This window comes from Aspergillus bombycis, assembly GCF_001792695.1.
Source record: "Aspergillus bombycis strain NRRL26010 chromosome Unknown contig00165, whole genome shotgun sequence".
In the NCBI taxonomy this organism is placed as follows: Eukaryota; Fungi; Ascomycota; class Eurotiomycetes; order Eurotiales; family Aspergillaceae; genus Aspergillus; species Aspergillus bombycis.
The window spans coordinates 19,269-42,820 of NW_019170167.1; the positions used below are offsets into that span (position 1 = coordinate 19,269).

Sequence of the window (23,552 nt, forward strand, 5' to 3'; positions counted from 1 at the left end):
TAGTATTTTTGAATATTAATATATGAATAAAATTATATTCTATATATTTAGTAATTTGACATAGTATCAGTAGTTATAGATGTCCTTAATATATATCTTGAATATCAGTAGAAATAAACTTCCAGAAATATAAATTACAGCTATATATAAATATTACCATTATACTGTAAAATATACAGTAATTTATATTAGTCTGATAAATAGATAGAATATAAATGTACCAAGATATCGATATTTAAAATATGCTATACTGTATGGAATATAGAGGTGGCCTGCCTACATGACTGACCCGCTCACGGTTACGTTAATTAACTATATGAGACTGATTAGCCATGCATCTACCTTGCCACAACATAATTAAGGATGATTTCAACATAAGTACTCCGTACGGATACAATCGCGAGGCTTCTGGCATAGTCTTATCGGGCAATCTTCCTTAAATGTTCACCTCCTCCATTGCACCCAAATATCATGAGATATACTAGTGTAAGCTTCGGCTGGATGCCTGGATTAAACTAGAACACAGGATCAGCTGGTGCCTGTGACGAGAGATGTCACAAATCGTCAACAATATCATCATCGCTCAAGATAAGCTTCTCCTCCTGCTCGTAGTTAACTGGCAGCTGGGACCCAAAAGTGCTGCTTTGGAGATCTGTTGAATGTAGCCTTTGAGAGATATCGTGACCAGCAGAAGCCAAAACTAGACTGTTTCCACTAAGGTTATTTCCCTGGCAATTGTGTGGGCACCCGGCTCCATGAAATCCAGTAATCCTTCGAAGCTGGGCGATCTCGGCCTCACCGCGATGGATCTTTGTGAGATATGGTAGGTGGTACAGCACGAGATCTTCTCGAGGTATCATGGTCACGATTCCCGCTTGATCATCGCGGTAATTTTCTACACAATCTGACTTGCATCTTGTCAACGATGCGGACCAGCTTGGATCCGGGTCTGACGATGTCCTGCGAAATGAATTCAGCAGCCTTTTCACCCAAACATTCGTAAGGCCTCCAATCTCCTCTGCCTCCTGCATCAGCCGCAACGTGCTTGGAAAGAGCATTTTATGGGCATCACTCGATCGATCTGCACGAGTTGATGTCGTTATACGTCTTTTCACTGGGTGAGGGAGAGCAAACAGTAAACCACGAGCAGCAACTTGATAACTTATGTCTTCCTGTCGCATTACATCGACACCGGCACTGCTTCTATTCGTACGACTCCCATACAGCCCTTTATGATCGACACATAATATATCACTGTCTGACAGAGCGACTATACATGCATCGACACAATCCACAAACGATGGGCCATCGCAAGATGGTACATAATTTTCATGCAGGGCACTGATGAAAGTTTGTGTATCAGTCCCTGTCTCTTCCACAAGCTCATTGACAGGGACCTGTGAGACTTTTGGTCTGCCATGATGTCGCATATGCTCTGGAGGCGATGGTAATATAGGACCTTCGGTTGCGACACACGTATCGTCTCGCTTGTTGTATACAATCTTCCCGACAGCATGAAATATTCCTAGGCTAGTCTCCCTTTGTGTTACTAGCTTCAGTGTCTCCTTCTCCGTGGGTGTGAGGATTACGTTGTTGCGAGACGGCTTCTTTACCCCTCTGGCAGGGGCTCCCCAACGCCCAACAAGACAAAGAAATTCTAGGGAAGCGACTGCACTTCGAATGTCCCCTGAACTAGAGATGCTTTGCAATATGGCAGGGCCTGGATCCTTATTGCGCCTGGAATGGCGAGCTTCCTTTTCCAAAATCAATTTCAAGGCTTTGTACATGAAGGTTGGAGCAATACTGTTGAAATCAACGATGGTTGTGCCGGGGTGATTGAAAAGTTCTGGTCCTAGTAGTCGGTGGACTGTTAAACTTTCCGACGAGGAACCTGATGTGAGATGAGTTTCTGAAACGATTATCACAATAGGAGAGCTGGCTTGGGCTTTGATCCCACTCCGATTAAGTCCATTGGAGGGCAATGTAGCCTCCATAGCAAGATACCGCTGCAAAGATAGCCTGAATGCAGCCAAACTAGAAGAGCCTCGATGCAAGAGAGTTGGGAACTCTTCAACCAAAATGATACGCTGCTGAGCATAGCGATTAGAGTCTCGTGGAAGGTCAGTTGGCCCGTCTAAATCAAGCTTTCTAAACTGGTCACCGCGGCCTAGGAAATCTTCAAATTGAGTAGCAACGGATACATATGCTTTTGTAGCGAACTCTGAAGCTGGGGGGTTCTTCCACTCGAATATATCGAACCCTAACGTCCGAGACAATATGTTTATTGTGGTTGTTTTCCCGCTCCCCGCAGGACCCCGAAGGACAAGTAGTTTCTGTTACCGTCAAGACATGAACTCCAACATCGCCGCAAATACAACTTTGGGTCGGAATTACATAAAAGACAGAAAGTAGAAACTTACACGTTCTCTAGTTCCTGCAAAGGCGTTGCGAAGCCAACTTTGTACATCTGACACCTTTCTCTTGTGGACCGCCAACTCGTCTAGATTTGTAGGAGAGTACTGCTGCGCCCAAGGTAGCTTATGAGCCTGAGGGGTGATTGATGATGAGCTGTTATTTTTTTGATCAGAGACCATTGGCAGGAGGAAGCGTTTGCGTGTGTTCGTGGATTTACGCGCAACACTTGTGTTTCTTTTTGGTGACTGCACCCGCGGAGGCGTTTGGTCCTCGCTGATATCTCGTGCTACCTCTTCGTTCGCGAGTTGTTGAGTAAATAACTCATCGTAGGAATCATAATCATCATCTATTATATCGTCGTCATTGTTGTTGTTGTTGTTTTCCCCACTGCCATTCACCCCTTTTATTGCTTGCTTTGTGGGAAGACACGTCGTCTCGAATTTCTGGGAGGACCATCTTTGTTCGCTATTTGTAGGTTCAAAGAATTTCTGGAGGGACGATGTTGTGCGCGTCTTCTTATCGGAGGGCGGAGAGGAGTGGTGGACTTGGAGACCGGAGTAAGCTCGATTTGGGTCTGACGGGATATGTTTCGTTTCAAGTTGTGAAGGTTTAGTTGAAAAGGTTACAGGATCAGCTTTGCCCCTTCTAGAAGGCGTGTGAGTAGGTCTCGTCTGGTTATTCTCCGTGTCAGCGTCCTGATCTAACGGATGGATGGCCAATCTCCGCTGACGTTTGCTGGGGCGATTAGCCATCATTGGGAGATATGGACATATGCAGAAGTCATTGTAAGGGAGTTCCTTGGAAAGACATCAAACGTGTCTGTTATGCCTGTCCCTTCAATAAAACCAAAGAGCAAGCCCTTCAACGTTATCGATAGGCTCAATGATTAGAGAAAGGATGTGCTTGTTCCCTATGTTTCAGCGAACGGTATTATAAGTTAGGTTACGTACGGTACCGTACCTCGTCTCAATAAGCCAAGAAGGTATAGATTGATGCATGCATGTACATAATACTATCGTCGTCGACGTAATAGTAGATTAGTAGTAGTAGTAGCAGCAGCAGCATCCACGTAGGAGCTTACTGGGGCCAAGGTACGGTGGATACAATTATGTGACTAAATACTAGGTGAGATAACAATTACGGGGCTCGACATTTAGATGATCTAGTTTAGGTGGTAGGAGAGAAAGCAGAAAAAAGGGTTGGGGAAGGATGAGGAAGAAAACAGACAGGGTATATATTGATCAATATCAAAGTCAAGCTAATTAATAACAGCACATGGACAAACATTCAACTGTTTTTGACATGGCTCGCTACTATAGTTCCATGGGTAATAAATGACGAGAAAACAAAACAAAAAGCAGAAACTATGACAAGTATCCTAAGCCCCCCCAAAAACATCATAATAATAATCATCCTCTAGGTCTTCCCGTGAGGGAACACCTGGAGGTTCACCCGCGAATACTCCATCATCGAACCTAACATTCAATAACCGGATCTTAAGCCCATAGTCGCTGACCAAATTTACCAATTTGCTTGTCTCTGCTGTGATAGGCTGTTGGTTTAGAAGCATAAGTAAGCCGTCAAGCCACTCAGATGCGATGCTTGGTGATTGTGGCCGCAGAGTCAATAGAACTGCTTCCCTGTGAGTTGCTTTACTGGCTGAGCGTGCATGGCCTTCGATCTTTCTTGAGTCATCTGTGGACGAACCAGACTGAGCATGGCCATGAATTGTGATCTTGGTAGCAGAGACGCGATGCGACACACTCTTGACCGTCGACGACGAGGAGTCATCGGAGGTTGCTGAAACATTCGAAACTACCGAAGATACAATTGAGAGATCGACTGGTAGAGTAACAGATGATTAGCTCAGTAATGACGTGGGGGAACTGAAGAAAAGGAAGCATTCTTACGCTTCTCTGGAAGTGCATCAAGCTCTGGGCACTTTGCTTTTACGCTGTCGAAATGCCCAAAATGCAAAATCCTTCGGTTATGTGAGAGCTGGACAAATTTCCAGCTGGAATCCCCCGAAGCCACCATCTCCGCCGTGGGACTGCTGTCGTTAGGAAACCAAGCACCTTGCAGCAGACATCTAATTCTCTGTTCCTTGACAAACAGTAGGGCTTCATGGTGTAGCTCTTCGCGTACTTGTCGCAAATGCTGCCCCCAAACATCCTCATATGTAAGCTCCAGGAGTTCCATTTGTAGTTCGCGAAGCCGAGAATATTCGAATTCTGCCAGGTCGTCCTCCACATCTTGTACATCTCTTGTTCGTGGTGCTCCCCCAACAACGGATTCGACAAGGATACGAACAAGTTCCACGATTTTCTCGTAGTCTTCCACTTCCGCGCCAGTGACCTTCCATAATCGGAAAAAGGCATGTAGACCCGCGACATGTAGGCGGGTCCAATGTAACAGCAAGGGTTTAAATATTTTGTCGAGGTTAGCGCGAGACTCTAATATTAGGTAGCTTTTCGCATCCTCCATCTCTGACTTATCAACCTCAAAATGCTCGTAGAGGATCTGTGTGACAGACAAAGAAGCGCGCGCTATGGGACACCGCTTTTGCGCCGGCTTCGTCGACTGCTCTAAAAGCAATTTCTGGAATTCATCTTGGTAGTTTCTGATATAATCTGCCAGATCCATCATTCCCAGGAAACCCATGGCTTCAAATTGCACAGTAGGGCTCTCCGACTCGAACCCCAGTCGGCGCCATTTTTCTGGGTTGTGCCTTTTTGAACGTCGTGCCTCATTGCCACTCTCAGTCCCCTTTTCTAGTTCCCGTTCACTGTTACTAGCCAAGTGTATACCTTTAAGTGCTCGTCTATGTTCTGGCTTTTCCAAATCTAGCGCGATGTCTCTCCATTTCCTTAGAAGAACCTTGGTTAAAGATTGGAATTCAATCAAAGGATGCGCATGATCCTGTAATGCGCTACTTTGCATCAGGGCATAAACTGCTCGAATCACACCCAGATCCTGTAGTTTTTGGATAAACTTGGGCCATTCTAATTCGGAATCGTTCGTGATTGAGTCGCGCATAAGAGAATTTATAAGTTGAAGCGCATTGGCGCAAAGCGCATGATCGGCCGATGAGAGCCTGCTAACAAGCATTTCCAAAAACTGCGGATAGATAGCGATCGCGGGTTTCAAAGCACGAAAGCCAAAAGTCCCATTCTGCGACAAGCGACCACCTGTATGAGGGTGCGATACAATGGAAACCAGGATAGACATTGCACCACGCAGAATGTTGACCAAAGGATGCGTTACTATAAGTTCGACAATCTAAAAGGGGCAGGGTCATTTATCAGCATGGATATTGACTGATACAGGGCATTGATTAATGCGCGCCAATCCCACGACATACTCTTTCAACCACTTCTTGATCGACGAACTCCCATCCTTTGTCCACTTCTAATAGTCTGGCAAGGCTTGTAAGGCTATATGCCAGTGTGTTTCCACTGGCATGTAAGCTCAAATAGCGTAGTCGATTTAGGCCTCCTTCTGCAATAAAGATATCGGCAAACGATGGGTCGCCAATGCTACTTTGAAGTTTGAAGACTGCCATTTTTCGTACCGCATCTTCGTCGCTCCCTAACCTCTCAACTAGCTCGGAAATATTGTTTTCCATCGCGAAGATGCCACAACTGTTCCAAGTCGATGATCCCAATAGTGTCACTCAGATTGTAGAGACTAGGTAAGGCGAGTCAAAAAATCACTTCTGCGTTACGGGGGTTATGGCAAATGACGTTGATTATGGGAAGCGACAAACGGTTATGTGCTCAGAAATATTGACGATACGAGCACCCATAGGGGTGATATTTAAGAAAAGGCGATGGATAACAGGAGCGGCTCTTGACTCAGGGATTCGTTGAAGCCAAGAACAAGGTAAGATGGCTGGTAAGGAGTAGTAACTAGACTAACTTGAGAGGTAGTTCATCCAGAATATACTAGTAGGACCCACATGGGCATACTTAAATGGGTGTGGTGGGTAGTCTGAGTTTTAAGACTGTACAGAGTACAGAGTATGGAGCAATGGAGTACTTATTGAACTAAATACTCTGTATGGAGGCTAATGGCGTGAGAGTGGGTAAATAACAAGTCACTGAATGATTCATTGCTACCAAGTAATTTGATAGGAACCTCTACCCTTACACTACAAGAAAGGCATGCACTAGCACTTGAGTCTATACCTACTGGACTTCTTGTATATTATATTTACCAAGACTTTGTACCTTGCTACAACAGTAGGTGCTGTAATTGACGTTACGCAAGTAGTTTACATATCTACTACTACTACTACTACCGTGTAGGAGTTGGTATCTATAGGCACATACAATGTACTCCAGAATATATACATAGTACAATGTAAAACTCTTAGTACAGCTAGGGATATCTATGTAATATACTACTAACCAGTACTATACACCACAACCGAACTAGAGCTAAAACACAGCGGATCTTTTACCTGTACCTGACGCCAAGCTTAAGCCTCGAAGTGTGTTTTATATATTATCTTCACCTCTCTTCTCATTTCCCTACATCGCTTATGGCGGGTTAGCGTACCGCGTACGTCGACTGAAAAAAGGCACCGAATTCATTCCATGCCATTTATTTGATTTTTCTCTCTTTACCCAGCACTCATCCCATTTCCCTGTTTGCAGCTCTCTAGCCCTTAGGTATTTTCTCCGATGAACTTATCCACGTATTTCCCGACAACAGCTCCCCGTTCCACCATGCCAGGCATCATGCCTGAGAAGGACAACATGTCTATTCTAAATTCACAACTGAAGAAGCGAAAAAGGGATCTGACTCTGTCCGACGCTGTTAATATACCTAATACGTAAGTAAGACAATTACACCCGGGGCACGGCTAAACAAACAAAAAGAAAGAAAGGGAAAGAACACAACAATGAGGGTTTGATTTGAGCCGATAGACTGGGAAATTAACTAATCTGAAGGATATGTCCTACAGTACCAAACCTATTCCGACAACACCTTGTACATCAAACGCCCCGTTTTGTTTAGATTGTCCAGAGCTGGCTGGTGATAACGGAGAATTTTCCGCTCTCCAGCAATGCATTCCTCGAAAACGAAGAGTTCTTCAACAGTCATATATCCATCCACAAAGTACAGAGGCCTGGTCGAATAGCCTCACGCAGCCGCCAGAGTCGAGCATAACGCAGGTGAAGATGCTATCACCAAATATATGTACCCCCGGAACCTCTAATGTATCGTCCCCTCCTGTATCTCCTAGAACCCTTGCTCCGAGTCCCCACTCGCAGCATAATACTTGCGCATCTGCTTCATGTTTACGACCGTGTCACATATGCCACAGAAGGCCAACCACCAAGGAAGTACTTGATGCATATGTCGACTGTGATTTGTGCGGCGAGCGTAGCTGCTATATTTGTCTCCGCCATTGCGATGCTATTCATTGCAGTGGCTCTATATATCTTCTCGGGGAGAGTCAACTGTTCAAAGATGCCTCGAACTGGTTACAAGACGACACAAACAAGAATAAGTCACATTTCAGACAGCCGAGGAAGATATGCTCGTGCTGTGCGGTGGAAGGAGTAACAGAAACAGGAATAGAAGTGGTTCGATGTTTGGACTGTGTGCGTGATCATTTATCACACTGGCAAGTCCATCCCATAGCCCAGCAGAGACAAGCAGTACCTGGTCATCAAGTTACATTTGGGAGATAATAGTCGTGAGCTCGGGGTTCACTCTATTAAGACCTCGAAGTTGACCCGTGACTCTCAGCCCATAAGCGGATGATCTAATCAGTTTGATGACGAGACAAATTGACATGGTAGAATGCCTCAATATCTTGCTCGTACTAAGCAATTGATCAAGACATCCATTTGTTATTCACAGTACCGATGTTCTGAGGTTTCTCTACTTAGAGAAACCAGTTCGGAGTGGTATATAGCCTATGCCCCCTACAGCGGCTAATATCAGAGTTAATGGAGATATATGTGGATTGTCTTAAATATGCTGTACATACACGTAAAGTGCCCACAGTACTAGAACATTCTACAGCATACGGATTACAGGGCCACGAATACCTCATTTAGAGGCGCATCTACCAAAATATGCATAGAGTAAGCCAGTAAACAAGCCCAACGCTATTGTAAACCAGTACGAGATAAACCAATAGAAAATCATGATTTTCCAATGCAAAACAACGCTGCCTGGGTTTGCTAATCTCATCCAAATACTGGGAAAGGCACAAGTACATCATGTACATAAGCAGAATAAGGGACGCATTACATGGGAAGAAATAGCCTACCCTACGGTATAGTCATTCAAATGTTTTAACTAAGACCAATTATATAGACACCGCAGGACACGCTGCCTATTCATGGGGATCTAGTCAATCTGTGATATGCATATAATCTTACACCAAGCATGTGTATGGCCTGTGGGAATTGGAGGTGTAGTTCATTATTCTCGGACCATCTTCCCAAAGTCACTCATCAAAAACAATATGACGCTTAATATTAAGCCTCGATTTAGGTCCTTTCAACAACTGGAAGGATGTGAGTATGGAAATAGAAAGACAGTCAGGAGGGGAAAAAGGCTCAACGACCGAATCGCATTTGAGCCCCTGCATAATGCCATAGGCCCCTAAGAAAGCCCTGATATTCAACAGCCTCCCCATACCCCGTCATGCTGCTGCTCTTGTCACCTGTACAATACATCTCCGTAAGTCGAATATGCCAGGGTGGATAACCATCTAATTTCAAAAAGGGCCTGAATACTAATAGTAAGTCAGGCTCTGGTTTTACTGAAATGTCCGGAATAGATGCTGTTTTGTTCCCAATGGAGGTCGGTAATGCTGTCTGAGATGGCTGTGTCGTGATCTCGCTAATCTCTGCATCGACCAGTTCTACTGTGATATCTTCTGGCGATAGTTTTCTATTCTGCGACATCTCCGCGAGCGTCTTTGTCAAGTCCACAAATGTTTCCCGGCCATCGGTAGCCGACAATAGAAGCACAGTCAGAGAATCAGTGTTGGCTTTTTCAGTTGAGCTGCTGTCCTGTGGTTGATACACAGAGTGATGAGGAGCAAAAAGTCGTAACGTTGGTTGTTGGGAAGGAGAGCCGTAATACGCAGATAGCTTGCCTGTAACGATGCGGTGCAGAGTGGGAATGCATGATTTTAGGACCCCTAAGCAATATAATCGTTAGGAAAGTTATTTCGCACCGTTTCGATTTGTAGAGGACAGACGCACCACTCTTCTCATAAACGCTTAACACAGGGATCCCGGCACTGACACTCCACGCAGCAAGCTCTGCCACTTCATCCATTAAAACTGTTAAAGAATCCTCCTCCTGCCGCAGTGATAATATAACACTCAAGTGCTCCGGCAAACGATCCAAATTCTTGACATCCTTTCTGATCAATTCGGGGGTGCGGTGATGATAATAGACGATGGCAAACACCCTATCCACGACGGCATGGTAGCTCTGGGCGAGGCGAACGACGATACCAAAGAAAATGTGAATGAGAGTGTAGGTCAGCTGGTGCAGTTGTGACTTCAGGAAAGTCCGGATAGGGGTCTTTTTGGGCGAAGTTTTTCTGCGCCGCTGCAGTTGCCGATGTGGAAGCTCCGAGGGGTCTGGTAGGTATGGTTCCAAAAGGCTCTCACGATCAGCAGCACTAAGTTTTGTCCCTTGGGCACGAACGTCATCTCTGAACAGCTCTTTATCCCGTTGTGATACCATGGTTGAGTGCGAATGCCCGAACAGAAGTTGAGATGAGCCTGCCAGGTGTTTGTTGGATCAATTAACGTGCCGAAAGTCTGAAGTGGTCAGTGTGAGCAGGCAGGAAGGTACCAAAGCGCGCGTTGTCTTTCCAACTATCTCCTTGCGCAAAGCATCGTCAAAGGCCTCGTGGATGACTACGTTTACACTAACATTACAGGCCCAGGCAACCATAGAGCCCGATTTACTAATTGGACAGGTCAGTAAACAAGCGCATTTGATCCATACTCCCACTCCTATCCATTATCTACTCGAGGTATGTACGGAGTATGTATGTACATATGTCTGGACATACAGTGTATTGCCACAATGACGATCTAATGGTCACAGCCATTGTGGCTGGACATTGGTGGCATATGTTTTTGTATTAAAGCCATCTGTCTCCTTTATTTTCCTTGCCTGATGATGCGGTAACCTAATATGGACAAATGTAGGTAATGTAAATAAGCAAAACATTATGTGACTGTATGTACCGTACTGTACATGTACTAAGTTCTGCACGAACATATAGTATGTATAGTACATACGGAGGTATGACTTTACTACCGAGTGGTAAAGTGGCCTTTAGGTAGTTAAGGCCTACTACTAACGGTATGGGATCTGCAAACCTCTTGAGAGTTACCGGCCATACCTGTTCTACAAGACAGTCTGACTTCATCTCAGTGAGTACATCTAGGGAGACAGGCCCATTTACTTGTCACAGGCAGCCCTATAAGTTACGGCGGAGGAAAACACAATTACGCAATCGAACTAGTCGGCACTTAATCTCCAGACTCCATACTAATAATACTACTAGTAGTAGGAGGCTATTATCCTGCATTCCCTTGAAGTGAAACTAAGATAAGAGCTCCGTTTTCCACGCCCATCAGCAGTTAACGGCTCTAGATGCAAGCACATACCTTAAACTGCATCGTATAACAGTACTAAGCTGTTTAATGACCCGATGCCGACGGAGCCTTGCCGTTCGTTGGAAAGATGCCAGACAGTGCGTCCATTACCTCTTCAAACCCCACGTCGCGATCTGTCTTCCCTCAGGGCCCCAGTTTCACTCTTGAGGACTTTTCGAGCCGTGATTTTATAGTCAAAGAATTCATCGAAGCACTTTCCGACAGTGCCATTTCAAACCGTCGTTCTACGCTAGGCCCGACTACTGGGAACCAACTATTCGATCCCAAACCACTCATTCGGACCCTCGAACATGCACAGAGAAGACTTGGTGAACTTTCTGGTGACTTAGAGATCAAGGAGAACGAGCTTTCAGCCGCAGTCCGCCGAGCCGAGGCCCAGCACTCACAGAATATAAGTACACTTGGCAGGAAGCTGAAACAGACCATTGAATCTTTCCAACAACTTGATACGTCGCTCAATGGGACAGGTGCTGGAGCTGGGCTCTCCGTGAGCGAACTTTCAGGGTCGACCGGTAATATGGCTGTTGAAACAGGCCGAAAGCTTGAAGAACTTGACCGACAGAGACGCCGAGCACTTGACGCTCACTTCCTTCTCGAGTGTTGGGATAGCGTAAGTAATAGGGGAGACCTTACGCTTTTGGAGAACCTGAGGAGGTCCGGTACTGGTGAAGCTAAAGTACGTTCCGCACAGATAGCGCGGCAGTTACTGAGGATTAGCCAAAGGCTTGACCCGAAAAGCTGGAACGACTCAGGAGGAAAGAGCAACGGCCCATCTGGGGATGGGTCTGCAGATGAGGGTAGGATTGAAGAGACAGTGTTGACCAGACTGAATACAAGGGAGATCATTGAGAAGTTCTCGGAGACGTTAGAGAAAGATCTCCTAAAGCAATTCGACGACTTCTATCGTAAGGCGAACTTTGAAGGTATGAAAGATTGCGCAACTGTGCTCCAGGATTTCAATGGGGGCTCTAGTGTTATTGCTCTATTTGTCAACCAGCACCAGTTCTTTATCGATCGAAGTCAGTTGGTTACAGAAGAAGTAGGGGGGGATCCAGAAGCCTGGGAACAACTTGCAGACCCAGATTCGGAGCCTCTGAAGGTGGACCCTAGTCTTCAGTCACTCATTGACGAGGTTAAGGTCGTAATTCAGGAGGAATCAGCTATTATAAAGCGAGCCTTCCCCTACTACGAGCAAGTCCTCGGGAAGTTCTTGCAGCGCGTGTTCCAGCAATCCATTCAACAGAGACTTGAAATGGTTCTGGAGAAGGCCAATAGTATCTCATCACTCGCCTTCTTACGCTCCCTACAGAGCTCTCGAAGTTACATCAGCACTCTAGTCGATGATTTAAAGGCTCATGGTTTAACCGAACACCCTGATACCATTTCCGCTCAGACGGCATTGGTTCTCGATCAGCAACTTGAAGACCTATTCGTGCCATACTTTGTTGGTTCCTCTTATATCGAGAGGGAGAAGAAAACATTGGAAGAGCTGTATACATCTTTGCTTTTCAAATTCACCACATTCCATGCACGTAGAAAGAAGGCAGCAACCACCTTCATGGCATCTCTTTCGAAGTCGGGTACTGAACTTCTATCCTCTGCACGGGACGCGTATATCAATCGCCTAGAGTCCTCAGATTACTCACCGACACAGCGAAGGATGTTACTTCAGGTGGCGGGCTTGAGGGATGCCAATGACCTCTTAAGACGAACTGATATCAAACTCACCGAAGAGGATGGCCTTCCTAGCATATCACATGCCAAACGAATGCTCAAATGGCTTGCTGAGGGAGTTAGCCGTGGCTTGGAGCTAAGTGTAAGCAGCGAAACCCCGAAGGACATGTTGGCTCTGTTGACTCTTCTCCTTTCTATGATGGGAGAAGGTTATATAGAGATTTGTCTTGATGCCGCATTGGAGACGGCAACGTCACAAGAATCAGGAAAGACGGAACCTGATCTTGCTTACCTTCCAGCGGTCCGGAACGCAATCGGCATCGCAAACTTGATGGTAATGTGCATAAACACTTTACTCATTCCCCTAGCAACAGGGAGCATCACTGTTCGCCGAGAAATGGAAAAGAAGACAAACTTGACAACTATGCGAATCGAGGAGAAAGTCAATACGATTGAGCAGAAAATCATTGATGCTTCTTTGACGTGGATTAATAAACTTCTTGCTAGCCAAAGGAAGAATGACTTTCGGCCCAAGGAAGGAGACAATGCAGCTTGGTTGGAGAAGCTGCAGACACCGGTCAGTTGGATGATTGCCTGGTAACTATAATGCCGTGCTAACGGATAAATCTTTAGACTTGTGCGTCTATTTGCACTTTTCTCTCTCGTGTGCATAACATGACAGCAACATCGCTACCGCCTAGTGGCTCCAATCTCCGACAGTTGCTAACAGAGATAGCCATGGGAACCCGCAGTTTACTTCTAGAGCATTTTAAGCGATTCGCGGTCAATGGACCTGGCGGCCTCATGGTCACTAAGGATATGACACAGTACACAGACCTCCTCAAGTCTTGGGACATAGACGAGCAGGTCAAGGGCCCTAGCGGTGCGCTGGACGTCTTGCTGGAGGTTGGTAGCCTTTTCGTTGTAGGTTCTGAAGCTTTACGAGAAAAGGTTTGGAATGGCGCAGCAAGTAGCAGCAGCAGGCCTGGGAACAATAGTGGGACAAGTCCTGGGCGAGGCGCTGGGGGAAGTGGCCAAGTCGAAGCCGGCCTCAGCGTGCAAGAAGTCCGGGCTTATGTCTCTCGAAGAGAGGATTCCAACACAGCTGCGATGCAGAATGTTCTCAGTGTCCTTTGAGTCTCGCTTGTTTATGGGTGCCTCGTTATTCTGGTGACTTCGTATGGTATGTAGCCTGACATGGCATCTTGTTTCGAGGTCAGCTCTTCTCGTGTTGGAATACTTTTTTTAAGGTTTATAGACCCATCTCTAAACTTAGACAGCGGTATCGCTTGACCAGTTCCATTGTTCCCGTTTTTGTAAAAACTAGGAGGGCTCTACTTCCATGCGAGCTGCCATGCAACGGGGTGAAACCTTTACCTCAGTCGTGGTGCACAACGCTCATAACAAGGCAACCCAACGGCGAAGCGCAGAGACAGATAATCGGATTTACGTGACACCCATTGATCAGTTGTATCAAGCCTACCTAGCTTTTTCATGGGGATTTGAGTACTGGGGATCACCATGTCTAGACAAGGTATACACAGCATCATAGTTACAGCCGTGGTCTTTATTATTGTCGCACTTGCACATGAACACCATCGGTTGTATCTTAGAAGAGTGTAACGGTGACTACTGGATAATATGTACATACTGGAGAGGCTCAATTCTCTCTCCCTCTCTTTTTGGTGGCGTAAGCCTCTCGGAACTTATCCTTGCTACTGATAGCACCCATTGTGTATCGCATAACCACACTCCCTGCTCATTCAATCGATGTATTAGCCGAGATCCTACGGTCAGAATACGTCTAGATCTGATGACCATTTATTATTAATTACCTCCTTCCGCCTCCCTTTCTTTCCTTTCCGAGTCGATACCTAGATTATTTTCTTTCATATAATCTCCATCTCTCTTTCACACATGTATAGATACATATCAATATTGTATGCATACAGTTTTCGCCCACAGCATTATATGGTAGATGTACAGTGGGTTTAGTTGAAGTGGGAAAGGCGTAACAGAGAAGAAAAGCATATACCATACCAACGGGAGGCGTAATGTGTAAACCGAGTACCCACCCTGGCGCTAAGAAGGGAAGAGAAATCTGGGTATCACAGTTGTCACATTATTCTGATTCGTTGTGTAGTTTGTGTGTATACTAATTTATGTGTGCATTGTGACCCAACTTAACTCGGCGCCAAGAAAAGATACTAATACTAGAAACAAGTACCACGTACTAAGGTACCTTCCCTCCTGCCATCCAATGACAAATAAGTATAAGCATGTGTCGTTGATGAGGTGGTAGTACTAGTTTGGTCTACACAGCTGGTAGAGGTTGACTTGGTCATCCCCATAGGATGAGCTGTTCCATTGTCAGTGCTATGGGCGCGCACGCGCGCACGCGCGCGCGAAAGGATAAACCAACCAAAGTTAAGCTCTGCTTGCAATCCTTCATGCTAGTGCCCATTCACACAAACTACTCTGGAGTAAGTAGCCTGAGCGTGAGGGGGAAAAGTGGAGAATCTCTGCTGTACGGTCTGCTGGTGGTGCAATTTTGCCGCTGGAATGAAAAGGGATCCGTATAGGGGACACTCGACCTGCAATTGGGAAACGAGAGTCCCTCTCGATGGATGCTCTATAATATCACCGGAACATAATTGGTTTTTACTTTAAAAGGAATGCAAACTCCCACAATGCCATGCATGCTTGAGCTTTTCAGGAACTTGGGCACGGCTACTACAGTGAAGCAGGCTCGAGTATATATACTAATAACCGCCTATCTTGATACTCCGCACTCCTCCCTTGTACGCCTGGCCTTTCTGCTTATTTTGCTACGTACTTGAAATTGCGTTGGAAGGAAGCGGATAGAGAAGAGGAGGGGGAAAATGAGGGGGAAAGCACACGAAGAATTGTCTTTTGAATCTCTGCCTCCAGCTTTGCAACGAAAGGTACGTGAAGAGAAAGTTATTATTCTTTTTCTTAGTATATCCCGTACTGCAAAAGTTGGGGATTGTTGCGACTGTCTTGACTTCACTCTATCCGTGTTTTCGAATTTGGGCATTGTCTATCCTATCCTTCTGTCACGTCTTCCTTTCCCTCATCCCCTTTCCTTCGGATTCGAACGGTGAATATTGCGGGGCCCTCTAGCGTCACTCTAGGAGCAATAGCTTGGTCCGTGTTCGGATCCAAATTGCCATGGTCGGATGATTTGCGGATGGATTTCACTAGCGCTCTCCCACTACTGGAGTTGAAATGCTATACTATCATCCATGGTGTGGACTAAGCCCTCGGAGTAAAGCTGCGTGAGCCATGACCGCTTGCTATTTAACAGAGAATTGGTTGCTACAAGCTCCACTCAGATCTTGGTGGCTAACATAGTCTCTTTATCCCCTACCATAGTTCTTCTCCAATGTCGAACGCCTTCGTCTAGCTCAGGATGATCGCTGGGATGGTTTTCACTATCAGCGCCGCTTGGCTAGAGTGCCTCGCCGCCTCCCCTTTTGTACCCTTCAGAGTCGCTCCTATCCGCCATCCGCCGTAAAATCTATCAATAGGAATAAGAGGTGCCACCCGCACAAGTCTTTTTCCCCAAACACGACTAAGAAGCTCCGCAAAGCCGACTCGCTCCAGTTGGCCCATCTTGCCGTCCACATAGACTCGCGATGCTTTCATTCATTGCCACCTAAGATCCAGCAGAAACTCTTCTCCAAAGAAGAACGGAGTTGGTTTCACCGAACGCAGTTTGAAGCTCGGTTCTTCGATGCTGCCAGGGAAGCGCCTTACCCGCTGGAGAAAGCAAGCCGTTCCCAGCATCAGTGTCCTGAAATTCAGTCGGACAGAAACTCTGTTGCGACCTCACAGTCATCCACCATATACTTCGACTTCTCGGATTCGGATTCGAGCTCTGATAACGACATGGACAACTCGCTCTATGGTAACTTCCGTTGGTTTGAAAAGGATGGAGATCTTGACCTAAGGCTGGACGAGTACCACGCGCATGGTGCCAAGCCGATGCCGAACTTGCCACCCCAAAGGCGACTTTCTTTGCGAACGGCAGTGTCATTTAATTCAGGCGTTTCAGGCCGCAAACCAACATCGGCAGTGTCGCGTCAAAAAGCGCAACCCTTGCGACGATCGTCGACGTTTCCGACAGCGCCGATGAATATCACGGCTCGTAATTCGAGTTCTCGACCCTCACCGAGCCAAAGTCAAGCCCATGTACCTCGATCTTCCATATCCAGTATCGATCCATCGGCACAATATTATCAGGACCCCGAGGCCCGCCTTAAACTGCGGCTTTACCTGGCCTCTCCACAAAACTTTGATGAAGCTGTTGAGTTTGGTTTCCCGGCTCTAAAAAATGAGAGAAAATCCATGCCAGTCGAGCGAGCACCAGCCGAGATTGAAACGAAGCCTCAAACATTTATCGGCACGTTCCTCGACAATGAGGACACGTCAGTTTCAGACGAATGGTGTGAGAAGCGAATGCACGTACCTCGACATTCATATGTCATGCAAAACTCTCGCTCATCACACCTTGGATGCCTAGATCCAAGACACCAGTCATGGCTGTTACTACCAAGGCCTGGCAACAAGCAGCATCCAGGTAGTGACCGCGAAATGACTCTGAAGATGACGCTAACGAGACCCGACCTTCGGACGACCGTGCCACCACCCAGGGTGGACCCACTAAAGCTGCCACTGGAGGATAGTGGTTCCCACCTATGGGGATCAAGTGAGGACGAGCAAGGGTTAATGAGGAAAATGTGGCGTAAGTTTCGGAAACAGAAATGCTGAGCTTTCGCCCTTAATACCGGCTTCTATACTCAATGATTAATGATTCTTTGATTGGTATTGCTTTCACATACATGAATAGACTTTTCCTGGTAGCTCAATCGGAAATAAGATAGAGAAAGTATTGTATCTTCCATATTAAGAAATTCCGCAAACCCTCGGTACCCACCAGTGACTTCAGAACATGATATAACAAGTTGTTTTCTAGGATTGCACGGATTTTCGATCCGTAGTCATAATTCCTATTCTAAGCTAATATGTATCATGTAGTGATCCTGGACAGTGATGAAGCAGATGTTTTTATGGTCAATTAGCAAAGATAAAAAGCGACTGCTTCGATAAGCAATCTTTACACGTGACCATGCAGCTCCTCTGAGGCCACGCAGCTGTCGACCACATTACATTCTTAGTTTGAAGCCATTTGCTTTGCGGCCCCGAACTTTTACCCACCTACCACCGTTTTATCCAGTACAAATTAGATAGTGCGTATTCGAGCCCGACCACTCGATTCTTCCTCTCTCCCGCATCACCCAAACGTCACCGGAGTACCAGCTCTTCATCGAAGCATAACATTTGTGTGTGTTTTTCAAATGTTTCAAGACTCGCGGCCATGATATCTCGATGGCTACTGCTAGTGAGCTGCCTGATATTGGCGCTCATTGCACAGCGCGGTGCTGCAAAGTCGAGTCTGCCAAAAATTGCACCACCGACTAAGATCGCTCATAAACCGAGCTCCCTCTTCTACTTCGAGGACACAGACATTGTTCTCATGAACACGGTCAATGGCGATCTGCTTCGGTCAGTTGATGCAGGCGAAACTTGGTCAGTTGTTGAGGGCAACGATGGTGGGATGAAGCATCATGTTCTTTTGATCAGACAGCACCCATATGACAATAAAAAGGCCTACGCCTTGGGACCCAAGGGCCGCCACTGGGTTACAACGGATCAAGCGAAAACATGGGAATCATTCAATATTGCTGAGTTTCCGGCGATAAGGCACTACCCCCTCGTGTTCCATGGCGGGGACTCCAGCAAAGTCATATTCCAGGGTGAGGAATGCGCTGGCCGATATTGCATTGTAAGGTCATACTACACGACAGACGACTTCGCTACGGTGAAACTGCTGCGTGAGAGCACTGGTGGATGTGCTTGGGCTGTGGGTCACCCGCAATTTGCTGAAGATCTGAACCTGGTCGATGAGATCAAGGACCGTTCGCTCTGTGTCGTCCCAGGGTTGAAAGTACCGCTTCCACACGCTAATCGTCTTGTATACTCCGATGACTACTTCAGGGGCAATGCTGAAGGCACGGAGACCAAGCTCCAAGAAGGACGACCTGTGTCAGGGGTTATTAGCACCGCTGCAGTTAAGAAATTCATCGTAGCGGCGGCCAAATCTAAAGGGACTGAGGAACTCGCATTGTACGTGACAGTTGATGCTAAGACCTGGCACCGCGCAGAGTTCGATGGCCATCGAATAGAGGAGGATGCGTACACGATGCTAGAGAGTACAAATTACAGCCTTCAGGTGGATGTTCTGACTAGTCCAAGAAGTGGCATGGGCGTGCTTTTTACTTCAAACTCAAATGGCACCTATTTCACCCGCAACATTGAACACACTAATCGTAACTCGGAAGGAATGGTCGACTTTGAGAAAATTGCCGGTATCCAAGGGATTGTGCTGGTCAACACTGTACAGAATCCAAAGGAAGTTGAATCTAGCTCCGCCAAAAAGAAGATCACCAGCAGGATTAGCTTTGATGACGGCAGGACTTTTCAGCCCTTGAAGTCAGACGGGGAAAACCTGCATCTTCATTCTGTAACTGCGCTTACAAATATAGGGCGGGTGTTCTCAAGCCCAGCACCGGGGCTAGTGATGGGAGTAGGAAATACAGGCAACCATCTCCAAGATTACGCTGAATGCAATCTCTATATCTCGGATGACGCTGGGGTGACATGGCGCCGTGCTCTTAAGCATCCCCACAAGTATGAGTTTGGGGATCAGGGCGCCGTTGTTATAGCGGTGCGTGATGAAGGTAAAGTGGACAAGATCAATTACTCCCTTGATCATGGCAAAGAATGGGCGTCTGTCGAGCTCCAGCATAAGATTTACCCCACAATGGTTACCACCACACCCGATTCCACGAGTTTGAAATTTATTATTGTTGGTTCTTTAAAGGAGGATCAAGATGGCGAATATGTCATATATTCGGTCGACTTCGATGGCCTCCATGAGAGGAAATGCGATGAGGAAGACTTTGAGAAATGGCCGGCTAGGTTGGGCGAAGATGGCAAGCCCGATTGCTTGATGGGTCATAAACAATTTTACAGGCGCAGAAGAGCCAACGCAAACTGCTTTGTGGACGAGGAATTCAAGGACCCTGAGCCGATCTTTGAAGCATGCAAGTGCACAGCAGAGGACTTCGAGTGTGAATACAGACGTACCGAAGATGGGAAAGGGTGTGTCCTTCCCTCCCCACTCAGCCCCCCGGAAGGCGAATGCAAAACGCCTGATGATAAATTCATTGGCCCATCAGGCTGGAGGCTCATCCCAGGAAATGCTTGCATCCGAGATGGTGGCGAAAACTTGGACAAGGAAATCGAAAGATCTTGCAAGGACGCAGGTAGTCCACCAACTGACGGCAAAGTCGGTGTAACTTTACAGTTGTTCGAGGCAAGAGACTACGCGCAATATTACTATTTAGAACGCCAGTCTAGTAGCTCCGGCAGTGACGAAACCATCTTAATGTTAAACAGTGAGCACGAAGTCTATGTGACGCATGATCATGGCAAGACATGGGAAAGGCCGCTTAAGGGAGAAGAAATATCCAGAGTCTATCTACACCCTTATAGCAGCGACGTAGCCTTCCTTCTTACCGATGGCAAAGAGGGGTTTTGGACTGAAGATCGTGGCCATACTTTCAAACCATTTCAGGCTCCGGCCCCGCCCACCCAAGATCGCTTCCTTCAAACTATGGCGTTCCACCCACTGCACAAAGATCGGCTAATCTGGACCGGCGCCGTGGATTGCCACTCCGGTGACTGCCATTCTGACGCTTTTATAAAGAAAGGACATGGTAAGAACTGGGAACCTTTATTGAGCTATGTTCAGAAATGCGAGTTCGAAAGTCGAGAAACCCGGCCGAACAGTTCAAATCTCATATACTGCGAGCGGTTTGAAAAGCAGAGCAAGAACAGTCGACTGCAATTGTTGTCAAGCGATGAATTTTTCAATGACAATGAGGTCAAATTTGTTGATGTCATAAACTACGCTACAATGTCGGAGTTCATCATTGTAGCATCGCGGCAGCCAGAGAACCCTGATTCATTGGTTGCTAGTACGAGCGTTGACGGCAGGACTTTCGCAAGAGCACAGTTCCCGCCAAACGTTCAAGTGCCTGTTCAAACTGCCTATACCGTGCTCGAAAGCTCAACGCACGCTGTTTTCCTGCATGTCACGGCGAGCAGCACAGAAGGGGCCGAGTATGGCCCTATTATCAAGAGTAATAGCAACGGAACATCGTACGTTCTTAGCATCGATGCAGTCAACCGAAACAGTCTAGGATATGTCGATTTTGAGAAAATGCAGGGCTTAGAGGGGGTGGCTGTTGTAAACATTGTCAGCAACGTTGCTGAAGTCTCGAAAAAAGCGCCAAAAAAGCTCAAGACTATGATCACTCATAATGATGGAGCGCAATGGATGTTACTTCCCCCTCCAGCCAAGGACGCGGATGGCAAGAGTTTTGACTGTTCGGTCGTGGCAGGGAAAGGCACAGATGACTGCTCACTCCATCTCCATGGCTATACAGAGCGCAAAGACGAACGGGATACTTTTGCTTCTGGGTCAGCAATTGGTCTGATGATGGCTGTGGGTAATGTGGGTGACCATCTAGCCGGTGGTGATGGAGCGGATACGTTCATTACAATCGATGGTGGAATTAGCTGGAAGTCCGTCAAGAAGGGGAAATATATGTGGGAATACGGTGACTCCGGCTCGGTCATTGTTATTGCGCCCGAGTCCAAGCCCACTAAAACTATACACTACAGCCTCGATGAGGGCGATACCTGGGAAGAATTTCAGTTTTCGGATGTAGAAGTGCGGATCAGCGATATTTCAACCTTGCCATCCGATACCTCAAAGAACTTCCTTCTTTGGGCTAGAGTATCGAATTCTGAAGTTCAAGATAAGTTCGCCACGTTCAACATTGACTTCAGCGGAATCCGGCCGAGACCATGCTTGTTGGATGAAAACCAAGGCGATAGTGATGACTATTATATCTGGGAGCCAAAGCACCCTTTCCAGGAGAATAATTGCCTGTTTGGTCACAGTGAACAATATCACCGCAAAAAGCCGTCAGCCCAATGTTGGAACGACTGGCGAGAATCCCATGTCCACAGCATCGGAACGAACTGTACATGCACGAGAACTGATTATGAATGGTAATTGTTTCATTTATATTCCTCCGCGGATTCGCTGATAATGTGCGAAGACTAACGTTGGCCAGTGATTACAACTATGAACCTCAGAGCGATGGTAGCTGTGCTCTTGTTCCCGGACTTCCTAAGCCGGATGCTATGGAAGTCTGTAAAAAGGATCCTGACACAATCGAGTATTGGGAGCCAACCGGATACCGCCGCATTCCACAAACAACTTGCCAGGGCGGTCTAAACCTGGACCATTTTGTCTCCAAACCCTGTCCTAACAAGGAGGGGGAGTACAAGCAAAAGCACGGCATAAGTGGCGTGGGTCTGTTCTTTGCCATCGTGACCCCTCTTGCTGTGGCAGGCGCTGCTGGTTACTATGCCTATAGCAGGTGGGATGGTAAGTTTGGGCAAATTCGCCTTGGTGAAGATGCCGGCACTTCGCGAACCTTCCTGTCCCGAGACTCATTGTTTGTCACGGTGCCAATTGCAATTGTGGCAGGCATCGTGGCTGTTGCCAGAGCTCTTCCACTTTTAGTTGCGAGTTTGTGGCGGAGTGCCAGTGGATTTATTCGCCTTGGACGAGGCAGGGGTTATTCAAGGCCCTACGCATCTCGTGGTTCGTTTGCAGCGCGCCGAGGCGATTATACTAGCATTGTCGACGATGAGGATGAGCTTCTCGGCGTAGAAGACGCCGAATTGGATGAAGAGGATGAGGCTTGATCGCGTCCCTTACATCTCGATGCTTTCGGTCAACTCCAAGGTGATTCTACGATTTATGTTATATTACGGAAGTAGTATGTCTTGTATACTGTGTTGTGAATTTATAGTGTGCTGTTGTGTGATCCACTGTATCCGTTAATCAAATCAACCCTGTTCTAAAGCAGGTTGCCTTCTTCCCCTGTTTCCCTATTTCGCCTTTTCCATTTTCCTTTATTGCTATTTCCTGGATGGATGTCACACCTACAGAATAAGGGGTAACCTGGTTCATCCGATTTAGTGGTCTTGAGTGATCTTGGATTTCCAAATAGCATATCAGATGTCTCCCGAAAAATGACATCTGGGAGCAGAAGGAAAATATGATCCCAATCGGAGGCCCCACAGCTCTTTTGATTGTATCAGCTAAGTAGTCAAATATTTTATCACTCGAAGTACAGCTTCCTTAATAACGAAAAAGCTTTTTGGTCGACCTTAATAATTTGACCTAAAGCTTTATACGATGTCATGTAGCCATTATGTAGGTCCACACATAGTGGATCCATCCCTTAAAAATAGTGGCAAACATTCTCTGTCAGTGTCCTTGTATGCACGCATCTTAGAGGCAACAGAAAGAGTAGCCTCCAATGGAAGCCCAAGTAACATGGAAGGAGATGAGTCACCATAACTATGATGAGTACACCCTTTCCTTTGAGAAATCTTCCGGTCCGAATGAGTCGGGAAGCAGCTGCAGGAGGAGCTTGAGTCAGTACCAATGGGTGTAAATCACGTTTCCAGTGAGCGTTTAGATATGAAAAATGAGAAAGACAACACGATAGGAACCATCTAACAAAGCGGTTACACACCTCGCGCATTGTCTTG

The 23,552-nt window shown here is 46.6% G+C and overlaps 6 protein-coding genes across 6 annotated transcripts; 3 read left to right on the plus strand and 3 right to left on the minus strand.

Moving 5' to 3' along the window:
- Window positions 1-554: 554 nt before the first annotated feature.
- Window positions 555-3,167, minus strand: ABOM_011659 (putative cell cycle checkpoint protein Rad17; the record flags this gene model as incomplete). The annotated part of the gene is made up of 2 exons (XM_022538787.1): window positions 555-2,333; window positions 2,421-3,167. The coding sequence occupies 2 exons, from the start codon at window positions 3,165-3,167 to the stop codon at window positions 555-557; spliced, it is 2,526 nt and encodes an 841-aa protein (XP_022383709.1).
- A 626-nt stretch (window positions 3,168-3,793) lies between these two features.
- Window positions 3,794-6,040, minus strand: ABOM_011660 (ELMO/CED-12 family protein; the record flags this gene model as incomplete). The annotated part of the gene is made up of 3 exons (XM_022538788.1): window positions 3,794-4,257; window positions 4,326-5,694; window positions 5,777-6,040. 3 exons carry the CDS (start codon window positions 6,038-6,040, stop codon window positions 3,794-3,796), a joined length of 2,097 nt encoding a protein of 698 aa, XP_022383721.1.
- A 2,956-nt stretch (window positions 6,041-8,996) lies between these two features.
- ABOM_011661 (ditrans,polycis-polyprenyl diphosphate synthase) lies at window positions 8,997-10,143 on the minus strand (the record flags this gene model as incomplete). The annotated part of the gene is made up of 2 exons (XM_022538789.1): window positions 8,997-9,586; window positions 9,651-10,143. 2 exons carry the CDS (start codon window positions 10,141-10,143, stop codon window positions 8,997-8,999), a joined length of 1,083 nt encoding a protein of 360 aa, XP_022383720.1.
- A 1,014-nt stretch (window positions 10,144-11,157) lies between these two features.
- On the plus strand, window positions 11,158-13,901 carry ABOM_011662 (exocyst subunit SEC10; the record flags this gene model as incomplete). Its single annotated transcript, XM_022538790.1, has 2 exons — window positions 11,158-13,341; window positions 13,398-13,901. 2 exons carry the CDS (start codon window positions 11,158-11,160, stop codon window positions 13,899-13,901), a joined length of 2,688 nt encoding a protein of 895 aa, XP_022383723.1.
- Window positions 13,902-15,646: 1,745 nt separating this feature from the next.
- Window positions 15,647-17,558, plus strand: ABOM_011663 (putative vacuolar protein sorting protein; the record flags this gene model as incomplete). Its single annotated transcript, XM_022538791.1, has 2 exons — window positions 15,647-15,709; window positions 16,161-17,558. 2 exons carry the CDS (start codon window positions 15,647-15,649, stop codon window positions 17,556-17,558), a joined length of 1,461 nt encoding a protein of 486 aa, XP_022383722.1.
- Window positions 17,559-18,165: 607 nt separating this feature from the next.
- Window positions 18,166-22,697, plus strand: ABOM_011664 (vacuolar protein sorting/targeting protein 10; the record flags this gene model as incomplete). Its single annotated transcript, XM_022538792.1, has 2 exons — window positions 18,166-21,992; window positions 22,058-22,697. 2 exons carry the CDS (start codon window positions 18,166-18,168, stop codon window positions 22,695-22,697), a joined length of 4,467 nt encoding a protein of 1,488 aa, XP_022383717.1.
- Window positions 22,698-23,552: the final 855 nt, after the last annotated feature.